The sequence below is a fragment of the Triticum aestivum genome, chromosome 3D (assembly GCF_018294505.1).
Source record: "Triticum aestivum cultivar Chinese Spring chromosome 3D, IWGSC CS RefSeq v2.1, whole genome shotgun sequence".
In the NCBI taxonomy this organism is placed as follows: Eukaryota; Viridiplantae; Streptophyta; class Magnoliopsida; order Poales; family Poaceae; genus Triticum; species Triticum aestivum.
Window position 1 is genome coordinate 423596604 of NC_057802.1, and position 22494 is coordinate 423619097.

The 22494-nt window shown below is 43.8% G+C and overlaps 1 protein-coding gene across 2 annotated transcripts; it reads left to right on the forward strand.

The window, feature by feature from the left end:
• Nucleotides 1-1144: 1144 nt before the first annotated feature.
• On the forward strand, nucleotides 1145-10887 carry LOC123079325 (casein kinase 1-like protein HD16). 2 transcript variants are annotated; one of them, XM_044502079.1, is made up of 17 exons: nucleotides 1145-1403; nucleotides 2065-2462; nucleotides 5774-5899; nucleotides 5987-6060; nucleotides 6645-6714; nucleotides 6793-6848; nucleotides 6937-7008; nucleotides 7086-7180; nucleotides 7346-7412; nucleotides 7494-7623; nucleotides 8133-8348; nucleotides 8457-8581; nucleotides 8963-9137; nucleotides 9212-9302; nucleotides 9548-9705; nucleotides 9813-10001; nucleotides 10363-10887. In XM_044502079.1, exons 2-17 carry the CDS (start codon nucleotides 2100-2102, stop codon nucleotides 10420-10422), a joined length of 2067 nt encoding a protein of 688 aa, XP_044358014.1. In that variant the 5' UTR covers nucleotides 1145-1403; nucleotides 2065-2099; the 3' UTR covers nucleotides 10423-10887. The 2 variants fall into 2 exon arrangements, with proteins under 2 accessions (XP_044358014.1, XP_044358015.1); XM_044502080.1 differs by having other exon boundaries at nucleotides 10086-10373.
• Nucleotides 10888-22494: the final 11607 nt, after the last annotated feature.

The window sequence follows — 22494 nt, forward strand, 5'->3', positions numbered from 1 at the left end:
AGATCCCTTCAAGAACTCAACACCACCGTGCGCCAGCCCCACGGTGGGCGCCAACTGTCGTGGAATTGACACGGCAGATGTTCTTAGTGTCAGGACTTAGTCGCGAGGCCAACGCATCTATGTGGTAGCTTGAGAGGGGTTGAGCGGAATCGAGAGACGCAACACAAGACAAGGATTTAGACAGCTTCGGGCCCCGGGAAACATCATCCGGTAACAACCCTACATGCTGTTTGAGGCTAGGTCTCATTATGATCACGGGAGAGTCGCCGGGAACCGGCTCTCGGTGTTTAGCCCTAGAAATTGTTTCTTGTCTTGTCTCGTCCCTCTTTGGGGAGCCCTGCCCCTCCTTATATAAGTTAGAGGGGCGGGTTACATGTGGAGTCCTAGTAGGACTAGGACTAGTCTATCTTCTCTTACAAGTTAATTACAAGTCCGGGTCTTGCTTCCTTGTAAAGGAAATATTCGTCATCCCTTTCTTCTTAAGCCGGCCCACCATCTGGGCCTTGGGCCTAGTCTTCTATCTGACCCGCCGTTGGGGTCATCCGGGAGTCGTCCGGCTCGTGAGTCGTCTGACAGTGAGCCGTCAGACCCGTGAGTCGCCAGTCTTCTGGCGGGTCACGGTGAAGCGCCAAGTCCGTCCGGGTCATACTTCCGGCCGGGTCATACCGCGGGGTATATCCCCGACAATATGGGACCTAATCTGAAAATCCAAGGTGCCTGAAAAAATTCGAATCTTTGATTGGAGAGTGGCTACCAATACTCTAGCAACAAAAGAGAACAAGTGGAGAAGAACCCTCGAGCTGGATGCTACCTGCAGCATTTGCGGGCATGGGACAGAAAATGAATACCACGCAGTGGTCATGTGTACCAAGAGTAGAGCCTTGAGAGCGGCTATGAGGGAGGTGTGCAAGAAAAAGGAAGAGCAAACAAAGGAGTGCCATTTCGCTCCCAAACACCGAACAAACTCCTCTTCAAAACCAAAGGCGGCAGCAACACGTTCCACGACACTTCGAGCTCAGAAGCGAAAAATCTCGCTGAGATGCTAGCAGTAGACACCTTCCGGGCCCACCGCGCAAACCACGTTATCCATGACTCCCCCGAGGCTAATCCTGTCCCTTAAATCCAGCCGGAGCACGCACGCGTGAGCACTCGGCCCCTGCCTCCCACCCAAGCGACTGACTGACAGAGGGAACACATTTGGAACGAGAGAAAAAAAAACACGCAAAACGCGAAGGCTTCAAAAAGCCAAGGCCTCCTCCTCTCCCTTCCAGTCCAGACAGCCACAGCGGCGTGCGTGTATGTGTGTGCGCCTCCGCGGGGCACCAAACACCAAACTCCCCACACCCCCCCTCTCCCCGCCGCCTCCTCATCGCCGCCGCCGCCGCTCGGTCTCCACCCCCAAGGTGAGCGCCGGGTCCCGCACTCCGTACCTTCCCCGTCCCCGTCTTCCCCCCCTCGCCCCGATCGCCGGGTGCCGCGCGCGTCGCCGATTGCCTCCCGGGTCGGCGGCGGCGGCTGCGGGCGCGGGCGATCGCCTCCTGGAGTCCTGGTAGACCGATCTTCCGGTCCGTCGCGTCCGATCGCGAGGCGGTCGTTCCGGCGCCCGCCGATCTCCCCGTTTCCGTGGCGCATATTTGGGTTGCTGCGCGTGTTCCTGTGGCGGCGGCTGGCTTGGGCCACGGTTTTCGGGGGCGATCGGGTTCGTCCTGATGACGCGGCGACGCTTGTGTGGGTGTTGGGTCCAGGTTTTGATCGGTTCTGGTGAGAGAAATCTGTGTCGAGGAGATCGGGATAGGATTTGGGGATGAGGACTGTTTGGGGAACCTCAGTTGCCGAATCCTAGATTTGTGGCCGTAGAAGAACAAGGGCCGTGACCTTGTGCAGGTGTTCTGGATGGTTATGGAGTAGTAGAAAGGAGAACTGCTTTTCTGCAGGCTAGATAAATATATTTTTTATCCTGGATGTGGGATTTCATGTTTTGAGCAGTAATTTATGTTTGATTGCTCGCTGGTAGAATGTAGTATGTTTGTGCTAACCCATGCTCTTGTTGATTTCGTGTGGCAGATTAGTATGTGGTAGGAAGTGCATGGGGAGAAAGGATGCCAGAGTTGCGTAGTGGAGTCCGACAATCCCGGTTGAAGTCGAGGAAGGTTGAGGATCTCGACGTACAGGACCCAGCAGAGAACTTGCCAGTGGCAGCGCCTACGGTGGCGGGAAGGCGTGGCAGAGGAAGGGGTGGGAGAGGTGGAGGGCGAGGAAGGGGAAGGGCAGGAGGAAGAGGGAGAGGTGTTCCTGTGATTGACTTGGATCCAGACCAGCCTTTTGAAGTTCTTCCTGGAGCTGCTGTTGGTGGAGGTCCACAGCGCATTGAGGAATTTGCTGGTAAGGCTGTCAAGATGGATGGCGTGAGTCCTGACAAGATCGGTGGTGGTGAAGATGATGCATCTCCAGTCCCAGAGAAGGTATTTGTTCGAATGCACTATGGCTGATACTATTTTGTGTGTTTTGATTTGCTGCTCTCCTTGTGGTGTCAGGGTTTAGAAGATAACGACAAATCTTATATTTTGTCGTGGTTTGACATGGCCTATCCTATCATGATACAGCTTTATCAGTTATGTCTATAAACGGTTCCCTAAAAAAGAGTTATGTCTGTAAATGGTAGTCCATATGGAGCTATTTGTGTTGGAATTTTGGACTAAAATATGTAGAATAACTAGCTAATGCACTTGCTTTGGTATTGCCCGCCTCAGACTTTACCTACGCCCGTCGCACTCATGCAACTTCTGCCTATGCTGGCGTACACCTCTGTGCTCCGTGTCATGCTTCACGGTGTTTCATTTATTTAGCTTAGAGATATTTAAAGTAAGGCGTGGAAAGGGAGGTGGGATGCGTGGACGAACTGTGCCTTGCCCACTCCTATTTATAAGGTAGTGAAGACCGTAAAACAAGATGTAATTGAAAAAAAATCAACTACATTTTCCTTGTCCTCGCACTTATTTTGGCATTACTTGTAATTTTTCTATTGCTCCATGTGAACCAGCCAATTGTATGCTGATATTGATACTTGCATTTCTTAGCTCTGGTTACATCTGTTTCTAAATTGCAACGAAAGCGTGCTGATCCATGTGGAGGAAGAGAAAATCGCGTATGAATTATTATTTTCGTTGTGAACACCATTAGAAATGATGGGTATCTTTTTTTCATGTGAGGAGTTCTCTCCCTTAATATCAGGTACCTGAATAGTACTCCCTCTGTCCCATAATATAAGAGTGTTTTTGACACTAGTGTACTGTTAAAAACGCTCTTATATTATGGGACGGAGGGAGTAGGAAATAGTAGTAGTTAAATCGGATCCATCGGGGACGCATGTTCTGCTCCCTCCATCCGTTTATTTAGGGCCAACTTTTCAAATCTTGCATACCAATGTATAGCAAGAAAGTTGGAGCAATTATATAGGGATTATAATTTGGCCAACTGATTCCCTCAATTCCCCTCGGCAGCTTTGTTCTGGGTACTATGAAAACCTCATGCGAAGCATCTGATTAATGCGCTAAGCTGCTCGCCTCCCACTGTGTTAATTCTTTGCGCTAACACCGTGGTGCATGTTGGGCATGCCTTGCATGAGATTTTCCTCTCCTTCCTTTTCTACCCTGCATGCCCAATCAAAATCAAGGATTGCTAAAGTCTGCATGCTAACATTAATTACACATTCCATATGAAGAGGGGATGGGAGGGAATGTGCGCCATGAAAGATGGAGGAGTAATAGTGCTTGGGAAATTAGACCTAAAAAATCCAGAAAATGAAATTTGGGGTTGGGCCCTAAATAAACGGATGGTGGGAGTGATTAATTGTGGCAACTAAGTGCCCTGCTGTCAGGGCAGGTTCATCAGCCTGCAATTATGTTCTGTCTGGGGTTTCTTTTGAATGATATATTAGATTGAATTTCTCAGTAGATAACCCAAGATGCTTACATGGAGGGGACATTTTTTTATTGAATTTCTCAGTAGATAACCCAAGATGCTTACATGGAGGTGACATTTTACTCAACTATCACCTAGTATGTCAGTACAACAAGTAGCTGCTTCGAACTTCAACATTGGCTTTATATCATGCAAGCTGCTCTTTTCTTTAACACTGTAGGTTCACATGCATTGAAGTAAAACAGTACTCCCTCCGTCTAGGTGTGTAAGTCATCTTACGTTGTGCACCGCGACCAAGGCGGAGAGGAAAATGAGAAAACTTAATGTCTTTTTGCTAATTAATAGCATTGCATGCAATGAACTAACCACTGCATGTCATGTTTGGTAGTCTCAAGTCATTGAAAACATGCACGGCCCACATCTCTTATTGGTTGATATGTCACAAAGCAAGAAACAAGGAGGGAGTTAATGTACCGTGCCTAAATGTTTTGGGATTATTTGGTTTTCGTAAGGTGACTTACACACCTAGACGGAGGGAGTACTAATTTGAACCCAACATAGTTTAATATAACCCAAGTTTTGTTTAGATGCAAGTGAATCTGCGATTTTAAAGCGTTGGCCCAACTGGGCGAATGTAACTAAAGAAGAAATTTAGGTGGACTGCTTGTAACAGGACAAGACTTATTTGGTTGGATGCATTAATAGGACAGATCCAGTGAGATATTTCATATCCAAATTCATGAGATCTATCAAAGGCCAAGAGCTGAGACCCTCTGTCAATATAGAGAAGTGCTTAAGGTTTTCCATACAGAGGGGGCCTTTTCTTCTCTTCTCCATACAGTTGGGCTTTGTCTTCTGAGGCCATCTACAATGCAGGCGCTAACAGCGGACACTAGGATTGAGATCCCGCTAGTTTCTCCTGTTTCCCATCCGATGTTGGGAAATCTTCTCGCGTCAACTCAAAATTAGCCATCGGGCGCACCACCTTTTTTTTTTTGCATGAGCTAATTAATCGGAGGCAGGCACTAGCAGCGACGCTAACTATATCCTTCAATATCTGTTTTGCCTTAACTTACTCAGATTTTATTGGAGGGGCAGGCGCTACCGTTACCATGTAGCGCTTATAATTTGCGATCAGCGTTGGAATTCAAGACTCTACGATCGACGCTAACATAAATTTGTGGGGAAAAATCCCTCTAGCGTCCAAACAAGCGCCTGTGCGTTGGAAATGGCCTGAGGGGCTCGAGAAGCTGCAACCTCTTTTGGGAAGCTTAAGGTTCCAGGGGCTTGCTGGCCTGAGCTGGAAGCTCCCTCAAATGTCGTAAATATAAAGGATAGGCAACCCATATCCATCATCCACTTATAGAGCACTCTAAAACTTGAGTATCACCTTTTTTTTGCATCTAGTAATAAAGTATGACATGCACATTCAAGCTTATCCTTGTTTTTAAAATCTCTGTCTAATGTATATACCTTGCATTCTGGCAGACAGGCAGGCATTTACATTTTTCTGAAATCACTCCACCTGAACCATATTTCATTTATAACAAGATAATTTATCATTTGGATGCCAACATTGGCAAGCAAAACGAACTAGAGTTGCCAAGATGTTCGCTTTCCAAATTCCCTCTATGGCAACTCCAGTTCATTTTGCTTGCCAATGTTGGCCAAATCATGGGCAAGGAAAAGTTTGACGAAAATTCTGGCTAGCCAAGTATGTGGTAGGGCAAACTTGGGCTAAAATCAAACATACTCTAAAGCTCGTCTGAAGTTTTCTTTGTGTATTACAAGTTCGCAAATTTTGAAATGCAAGTCATCCAGTAAAATATGTATTTTTTTTTACCATTTGCAGGTTCAAGTAGGCCATTCTCCACAATACAAGGTAGAGAGGAAATTGGGCAAGGGTGGTTTTGGGCAGGTTTATGTTGGGAGAAGAGTTTCTGGTGGAACAGAGCGCACTGGACCAGATGCTTATGAGGTTTATCTTTACTGCTTTTTCCTTTTGCCTTCAAAAATTGCTATTTGAATATAATGATGGTAAGAGTGTTGTCTTCTCTCATTGCAGGTTGCTTTGAAATTTGAGCACCGCAACAGTAAGGGGTGCAATTATGGCCCTCCATATGAGTGGCAGGTTTATAGGTAATTACATTATAATAAGCTAAGTGTGTCTATCTTCTTACAGAAGAATATTGGAAATCATGAGAATTATACATAACTGTACCATGAAACGTTTTTTTTTCTATTTTGCATATTATAAGATTCTCAGTTATCTTTTGGATCCAAGATTTTCTTTTGTCATCACGTAATTGCACTGAGGGCAGGCCTGGCGCAGTGGTGAAGTCCTCCCCACTTGTGCCAAGAGGTCCTGGGTTCGAACCAGCCTCTCTGCATTGCACTTTGCAGGGGTAAGACTAGGTTCCTATAATCCCTCCCCAGACCCCACCTTGTGTGGGAGCTTCTATGCACTGGGTCTGTCCTTTATCACGTAATTGCACTAAATTTTGTATATAACCCAGGGCACCAAATAGTGAATGCTTATGAGTACATGCTAACTTGCTTTCATTTGTAGTTTTTAAAATTGATTTGGCAGTATTCTAATCTATTGAAATGTAAAGAAGGCTTTCTTATCGTCGCTGCTCACTACTTAGAAGAACTAATCTTATTATTTGCCCCACCAAACTACTTCCCCACTAATTCTGATGTTTTTGTGTGCATTTTTTAAGCTCTCTGAACGGATGTTATGGTGTACCGTGGGTTCACTACAAAGGCCGTCAAGGGGACTATTATGTGCTGGTTAGTTATATAAACGTTATCTAATTCGTTTGAGAAAGTTCTATTGTTACCACAAGCTGAATTATATTGCTGTTTCAGGTAATGGATATACTAGGCCCTAGCCTTTGGGATGTTTGGAATTCTCTAGGGCAAACGTAAGATGGATACACTTATTTGCTTTGTGTTTCTGTCATATCTGTTTTTAAATCAGAACAGCTGAGTGATAACTAATGTTTGGATCAGGATGACTCCAAGTATGGTTGCTTGCATCGCTGTAGAGGCTATATCTATCCTTGAAAAACTTCATGCAAAGGGGTAACCAATGTCCTACTGAATTGGCTTTGAGATGCAGCTTTCCAGATTTATATATTTTCTATTGAAATATTTTGCAGGTTTGTTCATGGAGACGTTAAGCCAGAGAATTTTCTACTCGGACAACCTGGATCACCTGATGAGAAGAAGCTTTTTTTGATTGACCTTGGGTTAGGTATGTCATAGCAAATTTCTTGTGATAGATAATTCATTATTCTTTGCCAGTAGTTGAGTAAATTTTCACACACAACACATAAGGATTCTGCATAGCATTCTCCACCTTAACTGTATAATATATCTAATATAAGCAAGTACTCACTCCTACCATTTGAACTGCCAGCATCGAGATGGAAGGAAACATCATCTGGACAACATGTTGACTACGATCAGAGGCCTGATATTTTTAGGTTTGTTTTTATCTAAGGATCAATCATTTTTTATTTCCAATCAGTTTTGTGATTGACCAGTTGTTACCTTCTTTTGGACAGGGGCACAATAAGATATGCTAGTGTGCATGCTCATTTGGGCCGTACTGGTAGCAGAAGGGATGATCTGGAATCACTAGCATATACATTGATATTTCTACTCAGAGGAAGATTACCTTGGCAAGGCTATCAGGTTTTTTTCTTTTTCTTTGGATAGATTGGTTTGGATCATACCTCCTGGACTATGTATTCTGCCCACTTACATGCATGTTGGGTGAAGTGAAATTAATTTGTTATTACCTACTCCCTCCGTTCTGAAATAATTGAAGTTCTAGGATTGTCCAAAGTCAAACATTTTTAACTTTGACCAAGTCTGAAAAAAATGTGCTAAGATCTACAATATCAAATATATATACATATTATAAAATAATTTTTATAATGAATCTAATGACGTAAATTTGATGTTGTAGATGTTGATATATTTTTCTATAAACTTGGTCAAACTTAACGAAGTTTGACTCAGGACAAACCCAAAACTTCAATTATTTGAAACGGAGGGACTAATTGAGATTGTGGATGGCATACACACCCATTCATTATGACTCTCTCTCTCTCTCTCTCTCTCTGTGTGTGTGTGTGTGTGTGTGTGTGTGTGTGTGTAATGTGAACATATGTATTTGACCTCTGCTAAATGATGTGCAGGGGGAGAACAAGAGCTTTCTTGTTTGCAAGAAGAAAATGTCTATCTCTCCAGATCTGATGTGCTGTTACTGCGCACCTCCTTTTAAACTTTTTCTGGAAACCGTGACAAACATGAAATTTGATGAAGAACCAAACTACCCAAAGCTGATTTCCCTCTTTGATGAATTGATTGAGCCCCAGCATTTGAGGCCTATTAGAATCGATGGTGCTCTAAAGGTTTGTTTTTTATAGATCTGATTTCATACTCGTCCTACAATCTTAGTTGATGCATTACTCATTGAAGGAGCTTGTTTAGTTTGACCTTTGGTTATTTTTCATATGTAGGCTGGACAAAAACGAGGAAGAGGAAGTCATGATGAAGATGAACAACCGAGGAAGAAAGTTCGACTGGGAAGCCCAGCAAATCAGTGGATTTCAGTATATAATGCTAAGAGGCCCATGAAACAGAGGTAACACAGTATATCATGGCTTTATAGGTTGCACATGTTATGAGTCTTCACTCGCCAGTTGCCACAATCTGTTCTACTTTTTAGCATTTTGTGTGTGATGGATAACCTAAAATTTGTTTGTAAATAATTCCAACTTCAGAGTAGGCACGTGCTGCACATGATTATACTCAACTTGGCAAGCTTGTACTTATTTCAGACAAGATTTTTGCGAGTTTTTTATGTTCTTCATGTCAAGGTTTGGTGGATAATAAATTTGCACAATTGCGCTACTAAGAAATAGCAGTCAAGCACATTATATTGTTTCCAGCTACTTATCTAGTCATAAGCCATGGTTTTCAAAGTGCCCCCTTCCAGTAACGTCCTTGTTATTCTCCCTCTCAGATACCATTACAATGTAGCAGAAGCCCGACTTCATCAACACATAGAGAAAGGGAATGAAGATGGATTGTTTATTAGTTCGGTAGCATCTTCAGCAAACCTTTGGGCCCTTATTATGGACGCTGGAACTGGGTTCACATCCCAAGTTTACGAACTTTCGCAAATATTCCTTCATAAGGTATATTAATGACTCTTGAGCATTCTGCTTTCTTATTTCGGGTTCCTAAGTTGCCAATTTTTTATGTACTCCAGGACTGGATTATGGAGCAGTGGGAAAATAACTACTACATCAGTGCCATAGCAGGAGCAACAAATGGAAGTTCCTTGGTGGTCATGTCAAAAGGTTTGTTGAATTTATTGTTTTGCCGAATGGTTATCATTTATTATATTTATTTGGAAAGGTCAATCCATATTCAACTATTTGTCCTGCTTCTGCTTCCTAAAATTTTGCTGGCGTTTCCATTCAATGGTAGAGAGCTGACTGTTTTGTCGATATATTGAATGCCCTGTTTTCCAGTTCAAGTGTTCCTTCTTGTTGATATTAGCTATTAGTGGGGTTAATCGAGACTGGTCATTTACTCTTTCTAGGAACCCCTTACACTCAACAGTCTTACAAAGTCAGTGAATCATTCCCCTTCAAGTGGATCAACAAGAAATGGAAAGAAGGATTTCATGTTACATCAATGACTACAGCAGGGACCCGCTGGGGTGTAGTTATGTCAAGGAACTCTGGATATTCTGAACAGGTAATTGGCAATTGATTAAAAATTGTCCATTAGTTAAATATGAATTATACAATCCCATTGTTCAAAATAATATTATTGCCACTTCATTCCTCTGATATGTAATGCAGGTGGTAGAATTGGATTTTCTTTATCCTAGTGAAGGTATTCACCGGCGATGGGAGAATGGATATAGAATAACTTCTACAGCAGCCACTGGTGATCAAGCTGCTTTTATATTGAGCATTCCCAAAAGAAAATTGACGGACGAGACACAAGAAACTCTTAGAACATCCACTTTCCCAAGCAACCATGTGAAGGTAGGACCATATCATTTGTTCTTTAGTGCATTTTCACAAGTAATATGATAAGTTCTTAACTAAGAAGTTAATAGCTGTCATCAGGTTCTGTTTTGATCTGCATTTCCATGTGAAGGTAGGACCATATCATTTGTTCTTTAGTGCATTTTCATAAGTAATATGATAACTTCTTAACTAAGAAGTTAATAGCTGTCATCTGGTTCTGTTTTGATCTGCATTTGCAATTGCATGTTTGAGGACAGGGTAGTATTTTCAGCCAGGATTTATTATTCCGTACTGTTGTTGCTACAGAGCTATTTTTCTCGCTCAAACACCAACTCAGTCACCGGTCTAATATAGTCATATGGTTGTCCTTTTGTAGGAGAAATGGGCCAAGAATCTTTACATTGCCTCTATATGCTATGGACGGACAGTGTCGTGAGACTTGCAGTCACACCAACTCAGTCAGGGCTGAGCATATTAAAATGAGTTGACGTCGAAAACCCCAGCAAATTTAGTTGCTGCTGTGTTACTCTGTATGTGTAGGTAAATTGCGTAGATGAACCTTACATCATGGCCAGAGCAGGGATGCTCCAGAAAGAACTGGGATGAAGGTGGACCACAGCTAGCCAATAAGAAGATGGAAGAGGATGCGTGATCCGGTTGGTGGTGGTGCAGTATGCTTTTGCCTCGGTCCGGTTGCTGCTTTACAGAGTATGAATGACGGCCTCCTCCTCTTTGGAGGCCTATAACCTGTGAGAGCCCGTTGTGTATATAGCTCTATCATGTCCTTCATTTTGTAAGTGGAAACAAGTTCCATATTCTCAGATAGACTGGAAGTGTCTAAATTATTATGTGAAGTGAACTCATGAATTCGGTGTATCGATTCCATTATTCCGTGAGCTCATTGCATGATCACTTGTTGAATTCCATTAAGTGTGTGAAAAAAAATTAGAATTTTTTGACACACTTAATTTTATTTTATTTTTAAGTGTGAGCATGGGAGCATGTTAGTGTTGGTATCACCTGATACGTCCCCTCATCACCCACTCATTGTTGCTTTTGCACGACGAAGGTTTTGTTAGGGCATCTTCAAGGTGGACTAGTAAACCTCATGCCCGGACTGCGGAAGCTATCCAACGCCGACTTGTATCGGTCTGCACAGCGGATCGGACGCGATTTCTTCTACAAACCAGAGACGAGCATGGGGAGGTTTGTGGAAGTCCGGACCGATCCCAAGTCCGTTTTCTGACTACCTTGGCCCATCAAAAACCCCTCCCCCTTCCGCGCGTGCTCTCGTTCGGCGCCAACTGCCAGTATTCATGCTGTTGTAGAACGCGCCGCTCAACATTGAAGACGGCTCAGGGCGGACACGATCTCTCACTGCCTCCGCCATTGAAGCGGCGCACCGGCTAGGGCGCCGCCCACGACGCGTCTTCGGTGTCCGCGCCTGTTCAATGCCGGAGATGCGTGACTGGACGGGACGGGATGGATATCTACCGCGCCCATTCAATGTCGTTGCTCACCGGCCGAGAAATCCACTCCGGCACCGCACATTGACGCATCCAGACGCCTGGCCTCACCAGAACCCGCTATATAAAGGCAACCACACTCAGCTAACTCCACACCACAACACCGGCCCCTCCACATCCTCCTCCCTTGCACTGCATTCGCCATGACCACCAGCGGGAAAGCACTGTGGGACAGTCTGCCGCCGGAGATGAAGCAGGCGGTTGCCACCCTGTAGTCGCCTGGCATAGCCGCCTTGCCGGCCAGCTCGCTCGAGGTCTCCGACGACGAGGAGGACACCACGATGGAGATGGGCTCTGACGACTCCCCCCCCCCCCCGCTCCCGTGCGTCCTGTGCACGCTGGCTTCACCATGGAGCAAGCGCAGTTCAACGCTGCCATGGCGGAGGTGCAGCCTACGCCAGCGCCTTTGTCGGCGTTCCAGCAGGCGCAGGAGGAACAACGGTGCAACCTGTTCCTCCTGGAGCAGCACCGGTTGGCGGAGGGCCAGATCTACGGTGAGCGCACGAACGAGGAGGCCGTGGCGGCCATGGCCGCGGCGAACCCAAATTTCATCGCGGAGCAGCGTGCCCATCTACGATGTTGTTCGCGCTCAAGCCGCCACTTAGCAGGAAGCGGCAGCCGTGGAGGCACAGCTGCAGGCGATCACGGAGGAGAACATAGCCAGTTGCGCCTCCTACACGCCACCGACGAACCATCAGCCAGTCAGGTTGGACGACGACAGCCAAGGCGCCACCATTTCCCTCGTGGACCTCACGTTCACCATCGACGGACAAGGCGCGGACTCCTCCGAGGATGAGTAGGCCACGGGAGGTGACGGGACCTGGTGTCCCATGTGGGCCGGTCCGTCTCCTGTGTTCTACTCTTTCTTGTCGGAGACCGCACCTTCACTTCATCGGGCTTATTGCCGGTGCCCATGGAGAAGGCGGAAGGAGGACGACACGAGCTTTGACGTTGGGCGCCTGAAAGTGCACTAGTCCCCATGCGTGGTTTTGGTAAGTGATGACAATCCTAATGGACTAATGTTTGCATTGAGTTATACTCCCCCCGTCCCAAAATAAGTGTCTCAACTTTGTACTAGTTGTACTAAGCTTAAGACAATTATTTTGGGACGGAGGGAGTACATTTGAAGGAAAGTCCCATTGGCAATGCATGAAGAATATTGGATGAATTGAAGGATGTAATCCATCAATACAAACATATGCATTGAGACTTGATAATGAATGACAATCCCTATGAAGAAACAAAGGCATCAAGAGACATATGAAAGTTTGTTCCATGGGTAATGCAATAAGAAGATTGAATGAATTCGAAATGGGTGCCATCTACATTCATCGAGATTGAGATCAATGACTGGATCATGATGGATCAAGTTCTCGAGGGAATGATTAAAGAGAAGAATTACCATATGGCTTGAAGATTAGAAGCATGATGCTCTCATATGTTGAGTCGTGTATGATTATGTCTTGAAGCAAGTAATTCAAGTGAAGAAATCATTGTACCTCTTAAGAGTTCAATATGGCCTTCAAGACATCAAGATTAATCATGGAGCAAAGATAAATGTGACCTAGATGAAGATCAAAGATTGAATTCAAGTATAGTCAACAGACAAGCACAAATAATGTACCACATGGGTTTTTGTGGTATGGTACGTAATGGTCAATTACATTATGTGTACTAACCCATACTATGTGTTTTCTATATCTATGTGGGTTAGGTGACTCTCATGGGCTTGTATCAAAATGAAGATTCCTATTATCCATGAGAGGATGACATCAAGTAATGGCGATCATGCTTAACAAGGGCAAGTTCAAGATAAGCATCCTGAAGTATTACATGCTTGAAGCTTGTGGATGATCACATGATGGACATATAAAGATGGGATACAATGAAGTTCTCCTGCATGGCTTATGGGGGAGCTATTTGAAGTCTTCATCAAATGATCTGATCAAGCTTATGCTTCCATCTTGAGCCAGGAATAAATGTCAACATTAAGCTCAAGTGGAATGCTCTAGTCAAAGGTATTAGTTCCTTTGGTTGTAGTTGCATGGATCAACGACCATCACAAAAGGTATATGCCCAAGAATGGATTTCTAGGAGCTATCTAGTGTAGCCCTTTTATTTTTCTTGAGGTATAGGGATCCCGCACTATTAAGAGGGTATCGGGTTCGTGATGGATTTGCTCAAGTCAACATCTTCTATACACAATTCCACTACTAGCATACATTCCAAAGTAAAATCCCAAGCCAAAAAGGGTTCCACAAATTCTATGCTCAAACCTTGCATTGACTCCACCATCCATTTTGTTTGATATTGGTTAGTTCTCTATGTGAGGATCTGAAACTTTTCAATAGCTACAAAACGAGCCCAAAATCATCATAATCGGAGTCCGTATGAAAAAGTTATGCATGTTTTACTTTAGGTATGCTCGCAGTTTTCTGTGGGGACGGAAGTTCCGGGCAGCTGCTACCTCTTGAGCTTGCGTTGGTTTTTCCCTTGAAGAGGAAAGGGTGATGCAGAAAAGTAGAGTAAGTATTTCCCTCAGCTTTTTGACAACCAAGGTATCAATCCAGTAGGAGATAACGATCAAGCCACCGAATACCTGCACAAACAAACACCAACTTGCACCCAACGCGACAAAGGGGTTGTCAATCCTTTCACAGTTATTTGCAAAGTGAGATCTGATAGAGATGGATAAACGGTAAAGTGATATTTTTGGTATTTTTAGTTTATGGAACGGAAAGTAAAAGATTGCAAAATAGTAGAATGGCGCCGGAAATTGGTAAGTTGATGGGAAACTAATATGATGTAAAATAGACCCAGGGGCCATAGGTTTCACTAGAGGCTTCTCTCAAGATAGAAATTATTATGGTGGGTGAACAAATTACTATCGAGCAATTGATAGAAAAGCGCAAAGTTATGACGATATCTAAGGCAATGATCATGAATATAGGCATCACGTCCGTGTCAAGTAGACCGAAACGATTCTGCATCTACTACTATTACTCCACATATCGACCGACTCCTGCCTGCATCTAGAGTATTAAGTTCATAAGAACAGAGTAACGCATTAAGTAAGATGACATGATGTAGCGGGATTAACTCAAGCAATATGATGAAAACCCCATCTTGTTATCCTCGATGGCAACAATACAATACATGTCGTTTCCCCTTCTGTCACTAGGATCGAGCACCACAAGATTGAACCCAAAACTAAGCACTTCTCCCATTGCAAGAAAAACCAGTCTAGTTGGCCAAACCAAATCTATAGTTCGAAGAGACTTGCAAAGATATCAAATCATGCATAAAAGAATTCAGAGAAGATTCAAATAATATTCATAGATAAGCTGATTATAAATCCACAATTCATCGGATCTCGGCAAACACACTGCAAAAGAGAATTACATCGAATAGATCTCCAAGAACATCAAGGAGAACATGGTATTGAGAATCAAAGAGAGAGAGAAGAAGCCATCTAGCTACTAGCTATGGACCCGTAGGTCTGTGATAAACTACTCACGCTTCATCGGAGAGGCAATGGTGTTGATGTAGAAGCCCTCCGTGATCGAATCCCCCTCCGGCAGGACGCCGGAAAAGGCCCCTAGATGGGATCTCACGGGTACAGAAGGTTGAGGCGGTGGAAAAGTAGTTTCGTGGCTCTCCTGGTTGTTTTTGGGATATTTGAGAATATATAGGCAGAAGAAATAGGTCGGTGGAGTCACGAGGGCCCCACAAGGGTGGGGTGCGCGCCTCCCGACCTTGTGGCCACCTCGTGGATTTCCTGACGTGCACTCCAAGCCCTCTGGATGTCTTGTGGTCCAAGAAAAATCGTCGCGAAAGTTTCATTCCATTTGGACTCCGTTTGGTATTCCTTTTCTGCGATACTATAAAACAAGGAAAAAATAGGAACTGGCACTGGGCTCTAGGTTAATAGGTTAGTCCCAAAAATCATATAAAATAGCATATTAATGCATATAAAACATCCAAAACAGATAATATAATAGCATGGAACAATAAAAATTTATAGATACGTTGGAGACGGATCAGCAGGCCGGAAGTTCCGGGGGCCGGAAGTTCCGGGCATGTTTCGGGAAGAGTTCCAGGGCTAAACTGAAAGTTTCCATACATCTGGCCAAAGGGAGCCCGAAAGTTCCGGGCCTTCCGGAGGTTCCATGGGCCAAAAGTTCCGGGCGTTCCCAGAAGTTCCAGGCTGCGTTTTTCTGAGCATAACGGGCAGATTTGGTGGGGCACTATATAAGGTACCCTTCTTCCCCAACGAGGCAGTCCCCATTCTTTTGAGCTCTATCCTCCTCCCCCAAGCCTCAAAACTCCAATCCATTTGGGGGAAAACTATCCCATGGATCTAAGGTGTATTTGTTGACCTACTCCATTGTTCCTCTCCTCTCCCATCCCTCCATAGCATTAGTTGCTTTTGGTGGGGTTTGTGAGAGAGGGATTTGAGCCTTCTCGGGCTAGACCCTGAAGAGATTTGTGAGAGTTATTGAGAGAGATTTCATCCAAGCATACACCCACTCCTCCTCTCTCGTTTGACCAAAGCAATTTGTGATTTGAGAAAGTCTTGAACATTTCCCCTTTGATCTTGTTACTCTTGGAGGTTGGAGACTCCTAGGCGGTAGGAGTGCTCCGGTGAGGAATCAACTTGTGATTTGTCCCCCGAAAAGTTTGTGAAGGTTTGGAGGCCGCCTCAAGGTCTACCACTAGTGGTTGGGAATCGCCTTCGTGGTGATATATCAAGGAAAATAGGGTGGCCCTTCGTGGTGTTGGTGTGCCTTCGTGGTAACATCCACCTCTCCAAACGGTGACTAGCTTCCCTCCAAGGAAGTGAACATCGGGATACATCCTCGTCTTCGTGGCTTTGGTTATCCCTAACCTATCTCCTTACTTGTGGTTTACTTTGGTCTCTTGACCTTGCATTCACTATATATTGTTGTCCTCATTATATTTGTGTTGGCTATTTCCTTGAAGAGATTATTTAGGCCTACACTTTATATCCCGCAATTCATACTTGCTACTATTGATATATCTTGTGTTTAGTGTGAATTGCTAACTTGTGTCATACACTTACATATCTTGTGATATTGCTGAAGTAAGTTTGTGTAACTTACTTGTGCTTGTTAGTATCCTTGTTGTGCTCACCTCATTTACATTAAGTTGTTGGTGCACTTAGTTGAGCCTAGTATATTTAGGATTTGTGCTTAAAAAGTATCCGCTTAGTTTATTTTCTTATTAGGATAAAGCCAAATCCATAGAAGTTTTTAAAATGCCTATTCACCCCCCTCTAGGCGACATCGTGGTCCTTTCAGCGCCGCCGCCGTAGGATAGTTTTAGGGGTGGGTCTTTTTTTGTTCTAAATGTTCAAAATGTAGTTAAGTCCATCGTGTTTGTATGAAATCTGTCATGTTTGTATGAAATCCGCCCGTGTTTGCATGTTTTTCATCCGGTTTGTTGAAAAATGGTTTGAAATGTAAGCGGCTAGCGTTGGATGGCTGTCTCCGCATCCATGTCCGCGGACTGGACCCCCTGTCTGTGAACGGATGCGGGGGTCTTTCTGTGGGTAGCCGTTGGAGATGCCCTTAGATACAAAGCTCCAAAGAGGGACACTTGAAGGAATACCATTTTACATATTTCGTTGGCCATAACTAAAAGAACTGGAAAACTTTCATTCGGTTCATAAGATTGGAGTAGGACAGTTATATGAAATGAGATGACACGTTTCTCAAATTCTACAGTAAAAATGATGTCATTTTGTTCGTAGGGTAGATTTTTTCCATTAAATCCGAGATAATGTTTTCATTTGAAATAATAAGTATAGGAACCAATCCTACATAGAAATATAAATCAATTCATGTAAACTAAAGGGCTTTGAAGAAAAAAATTCTATAAGAATTCTATATACATTTTTGTAAACCAAAGAAGGCGTACATGTCTTTTTTTGCTATAACGATCCGATCTATTATCAAAATTCACCGAAGGTATAAAGCACCTTAAATATAATAAAAATTATATCGAGATTCCGATACTATCGAACCACCACTATCGCCGCTAGAATGAGCCGCCAATGCGCCACTGCAACCGCTCCGCTACTGGAGCTGGCTTGACCTTGTCGATGACAGTCGGGAAGTCTTTGTGCATGTGCCCCTAAGGACCAGTGATACGTCTCCAACGTATCTATAATTTTTTTATTGTTCCATGCTGTTATATTATCAATCTTGGATGTTTTATAATCATTTTATAGTCATTTTATATCATTTTTTGGTACTAACCTATTAACATAGTGCCAAGTGCCAGTTGCTGTTTTCTGCATGTTTTTCACATCGCAGGAAATCAATATCAAACGGAGTCCAAATGCAACGAAACTTTACGGAGAATTTTTATGGACCAGAAAGAACGTAATGGGCCCTGGTTGTGCCTAGGGGTGCCCCGAGGGAGGCACAACCCACCAGGGCGCGCCAGAAGGCCCAGGCGCGCCCTGGTGGGTTGTGCCCACCTCGGGTGCCCCCCGGACCGCCTCTTTGCTCTATAAATACCCAATATTCCCAAAACCCTAGGGGAGTCGACGAAATATTCATCCAGCTGCCGCAGAGTCCAGAACCACCAGATCCAATCTAGACACCATCTCGGATGGGGTTCACCACCTCCATTGGTGCCTCTCCGATGATGCATGAGTAGTTCTTTGTATACCTTCGGGTCCGTAGTTAGTATCTAGATGGATTCCTCTCTCTCGCTGAATTCTCAATACAATGGTCTCTTGGAGATCCATATGATGTAACTATTTTGCGGTGTGTTTGTTGGGATCTGATGAACTTTGAGTTTATGATCAGTTATATCTTTTTATATCCATGAAAGTTATTTGAGTTTCTTTGATCTCTTATATGCATGATTGCTTATAGCCTTGTATTTCTTCTTTGATATTTGGGTTTTGTTTGGCCAACTTGATCTATTTATCTTGCAATGGGAAGAGGTGCTTTGTAGTGGGTTCAATCTTACGGTGCTTGATCCCAGTGACAGAAGGGGAACCGACACGTATGTATTGTTGCTACTAAGGATAAAACGATGGGGTCTATCTCTACATAGGTAGATCTTGTCTACATCATGTCATCATTCTTATTGCATTACTCCGTTTCTCCATGAACTTAATACACTAGATGCATGCTGGATAGCGGTCGATGTGTGGAGTATTAGTAGTAGATGCAGGCAGGAGTCGGTCTACTAATCTTGGACGTGATGCCTATATAATGATCATTGCCTGGATATCATCATGATTATTTGAAGTTATATCAATTGCCCAATAGTAATTTGTTTACCCACCGTTTGCTATTTTTCTCGAGAGAAGCCACTAGTGAAACCTACGGCCCCCGGGTCTTCTTTCTCATTTATTTGCCTTTGTGATCTACTTTTTCTTTGCACTTATTTTCAGATCTATTAAACCAAAAATACAAAAATACCTTGCTGTGTTTTATTTCTATTTATTTTAGTTGGTGTTCGATCTATCAATCTACTACAATTTATCTCACGTCTTTTTGCCTATCTTGAGGCGTCGTACCCCGGAAGGGATTGACAACCCCTTTGACACATCGGGTTATGAGGATTTGTTATCTATGTGCAGAGGCCGTTTATGTTGTGTTGCCTGGTTCTCCTACTGGTTCAATAACCTTGGTTTCATATCTGAGGGAAATACCTACCGCCGCTGTGTTGCATCATCCCTTCCTCTTTGGGAAAATACCGACGTAGCTTCAAGCGACATCAAAAGGAATTTCTGGTGCCGTTGCCGGGGAGGATCTTCAACATATACCAGGTTCCTAATCACAAATCTCATCTCCTTGCAATTTACATTACTTGCCATTTGCCTCTCGTTTTCCTCTCCCTCACTTCACAAAAATTGCCGTTTTATTCGCCCCTCTTTTTCTGTTCGCCGTTTCCTTGCCGGATCTATCCGTGTTCTTGCTTCCTAGTCTTAATGGCTAGCGTTCCTACTCCTCCTTTGTCACCAGATTTTGAAGTTCTTTACTTCAAACAAAGACAAGGAGAAGATTTGAAAGATGCCTGGTATAGGCTTATGGAATCGTATCGTATTTCCAATTTAAAGGGGGACGCTAAAGTTTTGCTTCGTAATTTTTACATAGGATTGGCTTTGCATCATAGACAACTTCTAGATTTTGCCGCTAAAGGAAATTTTATTGATCTTGATGCCAATGCTGCCTATGAAATTTTAGAAAGAATTTTGGGGATTCCACCTCAAAAGAAGGGGTTTTCCTTTACCCCCGAGGGAGTTCAAATGTTGGACAAACTTGGTGATTTGCATAAACATATGGTTGAAATACAGAAATATAATGAACCCCTCAAAGACCTCAATGGTAGTATCAATCACATGAATACCTTAATTACTCTTTGCAACAAGTGATTGGATATTTTGGATCTTAAGATGGTTTCTTTTTCGAAGAATTTAGGGAAGCATAAAGAGCCTCTCGGGTTTGAGAAAACCCTTACAAGATTTGCCAAAACTTCGGATGACAAAACTTAGATCCTTGCTTATGCCTAGCTAAGGGCGTAAACTATAGCGCTTGTTGGGAGGCAACCCAATGAATAAAATTTAGTTTTGCTTTTTTGCTTCCTATTCTTGTGTGTTTGCACAATTATGCTACTGGTATGATTGTGTTTTTTGTATTTTAATTAGTGTTTATGCCAAGTAAAGCCTATAGGATCTTCTTGGGTGATAGTTGTTTGATCTTGCTAAAAAAAACTTGTGCAGTCACGAAAACAATTGTTAAAAAATCACTAGAACGTGATAAAATGCCAATTCTTTTTGTAGAAGATTAATATACAAATTTCCCTGGTCGTCCTATTTTTTCAGAAATATTGGAGTTACAGAAGTATTCGAAATAGTCAGATTGCTACACACTGTTCTGTTTTAACATATTCTATTTTCTTTGTGTTGTGTGCTTATTTTGATGGCTCTATGGTTTTCTTTGATGAGTTTTTTCATAGAAAAGTTGGAATACAATAGATATAATACAAAAAAATATGAATTGGTTTGATACAATACTTATAGTAGTGGTTTTCTTTCTTATACTAACGGACCTCACGAAAGTTTTGTTGAGTTTTGTGTGATTGAAGTTTTCAAGTTTTGGGTTATCTTACTGTCGTGGAAGTGTCATGGTATATGTCCTCATGGAATGACTTAGTCGTGGAAGTGTCACGGTAGATGTCCTCATGGAATGACTTAGTCGTGGAGCCATTGTGACGAGGTTAGCTTAAAGGGGTTAAACGGGACAAAGGACACAAGGAGTTTATACTGGCTCGACCCCTTGCGGTGAAGGTAAAGGCCTAGTCCAGTTTGAGGCGGTATTGCTAGGGTTTCGATTACCAGGGAGCAAATACGCTTTGCCTGGCTCTCGATTTGTTGTTTCTTGCGTTCAAGCTGAGGGCGAGTCAACGACCAGCTGGGTGCGCTGAGTCTCGACTATCATACATTCTTCAGATAACATCAACGTCGGCTCAGCGATTCTAGTGTTGGAGAAAAATTGCCATTTTATTCCACTCAAGCAGAAGCTTGGGTGGCTTAAGCGTCATTGCAATGACATGGGGGAGTTAATGGCGGCTCTTGTTAAGTATGCTGACTCTGATGGTACCAAGGACCCCGACTTTGAGGATGAAAGATCAGGAAAGGGAACGAAGAGTAGCGGCATGAAGGGCCAGCAGTACAACCCTACCAATCAGGGCGGCAACGGTAAGCGCAAGGCTAATGATTTTGTGGCTAACACCGGTGCGCGCAATTATAATCAGCGTCGTAAGGGACCGCCGATTCAAGGGACAAGGTTTGACCTTGATGCAGTATTGAATCAGCCATGTCCAAAACACGGAACGGATCAGAAGCCGGCTACTCATTTGTGGAAAGATTGCAGCATAATGAGAAGCTTTAGGGAGTCCATCCAACACAACCATGGCCCGAACGGCTGTTCAGGGTCCGGCTCTCATGGTCCGTGTCGTGGAGGCGGCGGCTCAAATTCCGGGATTCAAGGCCACGGCAACCAAGGTAATTACAACCAGCAGAATAATCAGGGGAATCAGCAGTAGCAACAGTCTGGTTATCAGAGCAATCCAAAGCAATTGAATAGTGGACAGCATCACATCTTTACAACAAGCTTGTGTAAGCGGGATCAAAAGCTTCATAAGAGGGCAGTAAATGATGTTGAGCCGGCGGTGCCACGTTATTTACGGTGGTCAGAGCAGCCTATTGTGTGGAGTCGTGAGGATCACTCGCCCCCGGTTGATAATCGGGGTCACCTGGCTCTGGTGGTGGCACCTCAGGTTGGGGGCTATAAGTTTACTAAGGTACTCATGGATGGAGGTAGCAGCATTAACATACTTTATTATGAGACTTTCCGTCGCATGGGACTGGCAGATAAGAATCTTAAGCCGTCAAACACTGTCTTCCATGGTGTGGTGCCGGGTAAGTCAGCCTACCCAGTGGGTAAGATATCTTTAGAAGTTGCCTTTGGAGATGAGCATGATTCCAGGTCTGAGACTTTAACCTTCGAAGTGGTCAAGATCAAGAGCCCTTATCTTGCTCTGTTTGGGCGGACGGCTTATGCTAAGTTCATGGCGAGACCTTGTTATGTTTACTTGCAGCTTAAGATGCCGGGTTACAAGGGCACCATCACAGTGCATGGGAGTCGCAAGGTGGCCCTGGAGTGTGAAGAAGGTGATGCGGCTTATGCTGAATCAGTTTGTGCAACGGAGGAGCTGAAATTTTACAAGGATATTCTTGACCCGGCAGACATGACGTCCTTGAAAAAGCCAACCACAGAGCATGATCCTTCGTTAAAGTTTAAGTCGGCAGATGATACTAAATTGGTTGACTTCATCCCTGGCAACTCATCTAAGCAGTTCAGCTTCAGCGCTAATCTGGATACAAAATAGGAAAGCGCGCTCATCGAGTTCATCCGTGAGAACCGGGACATCTT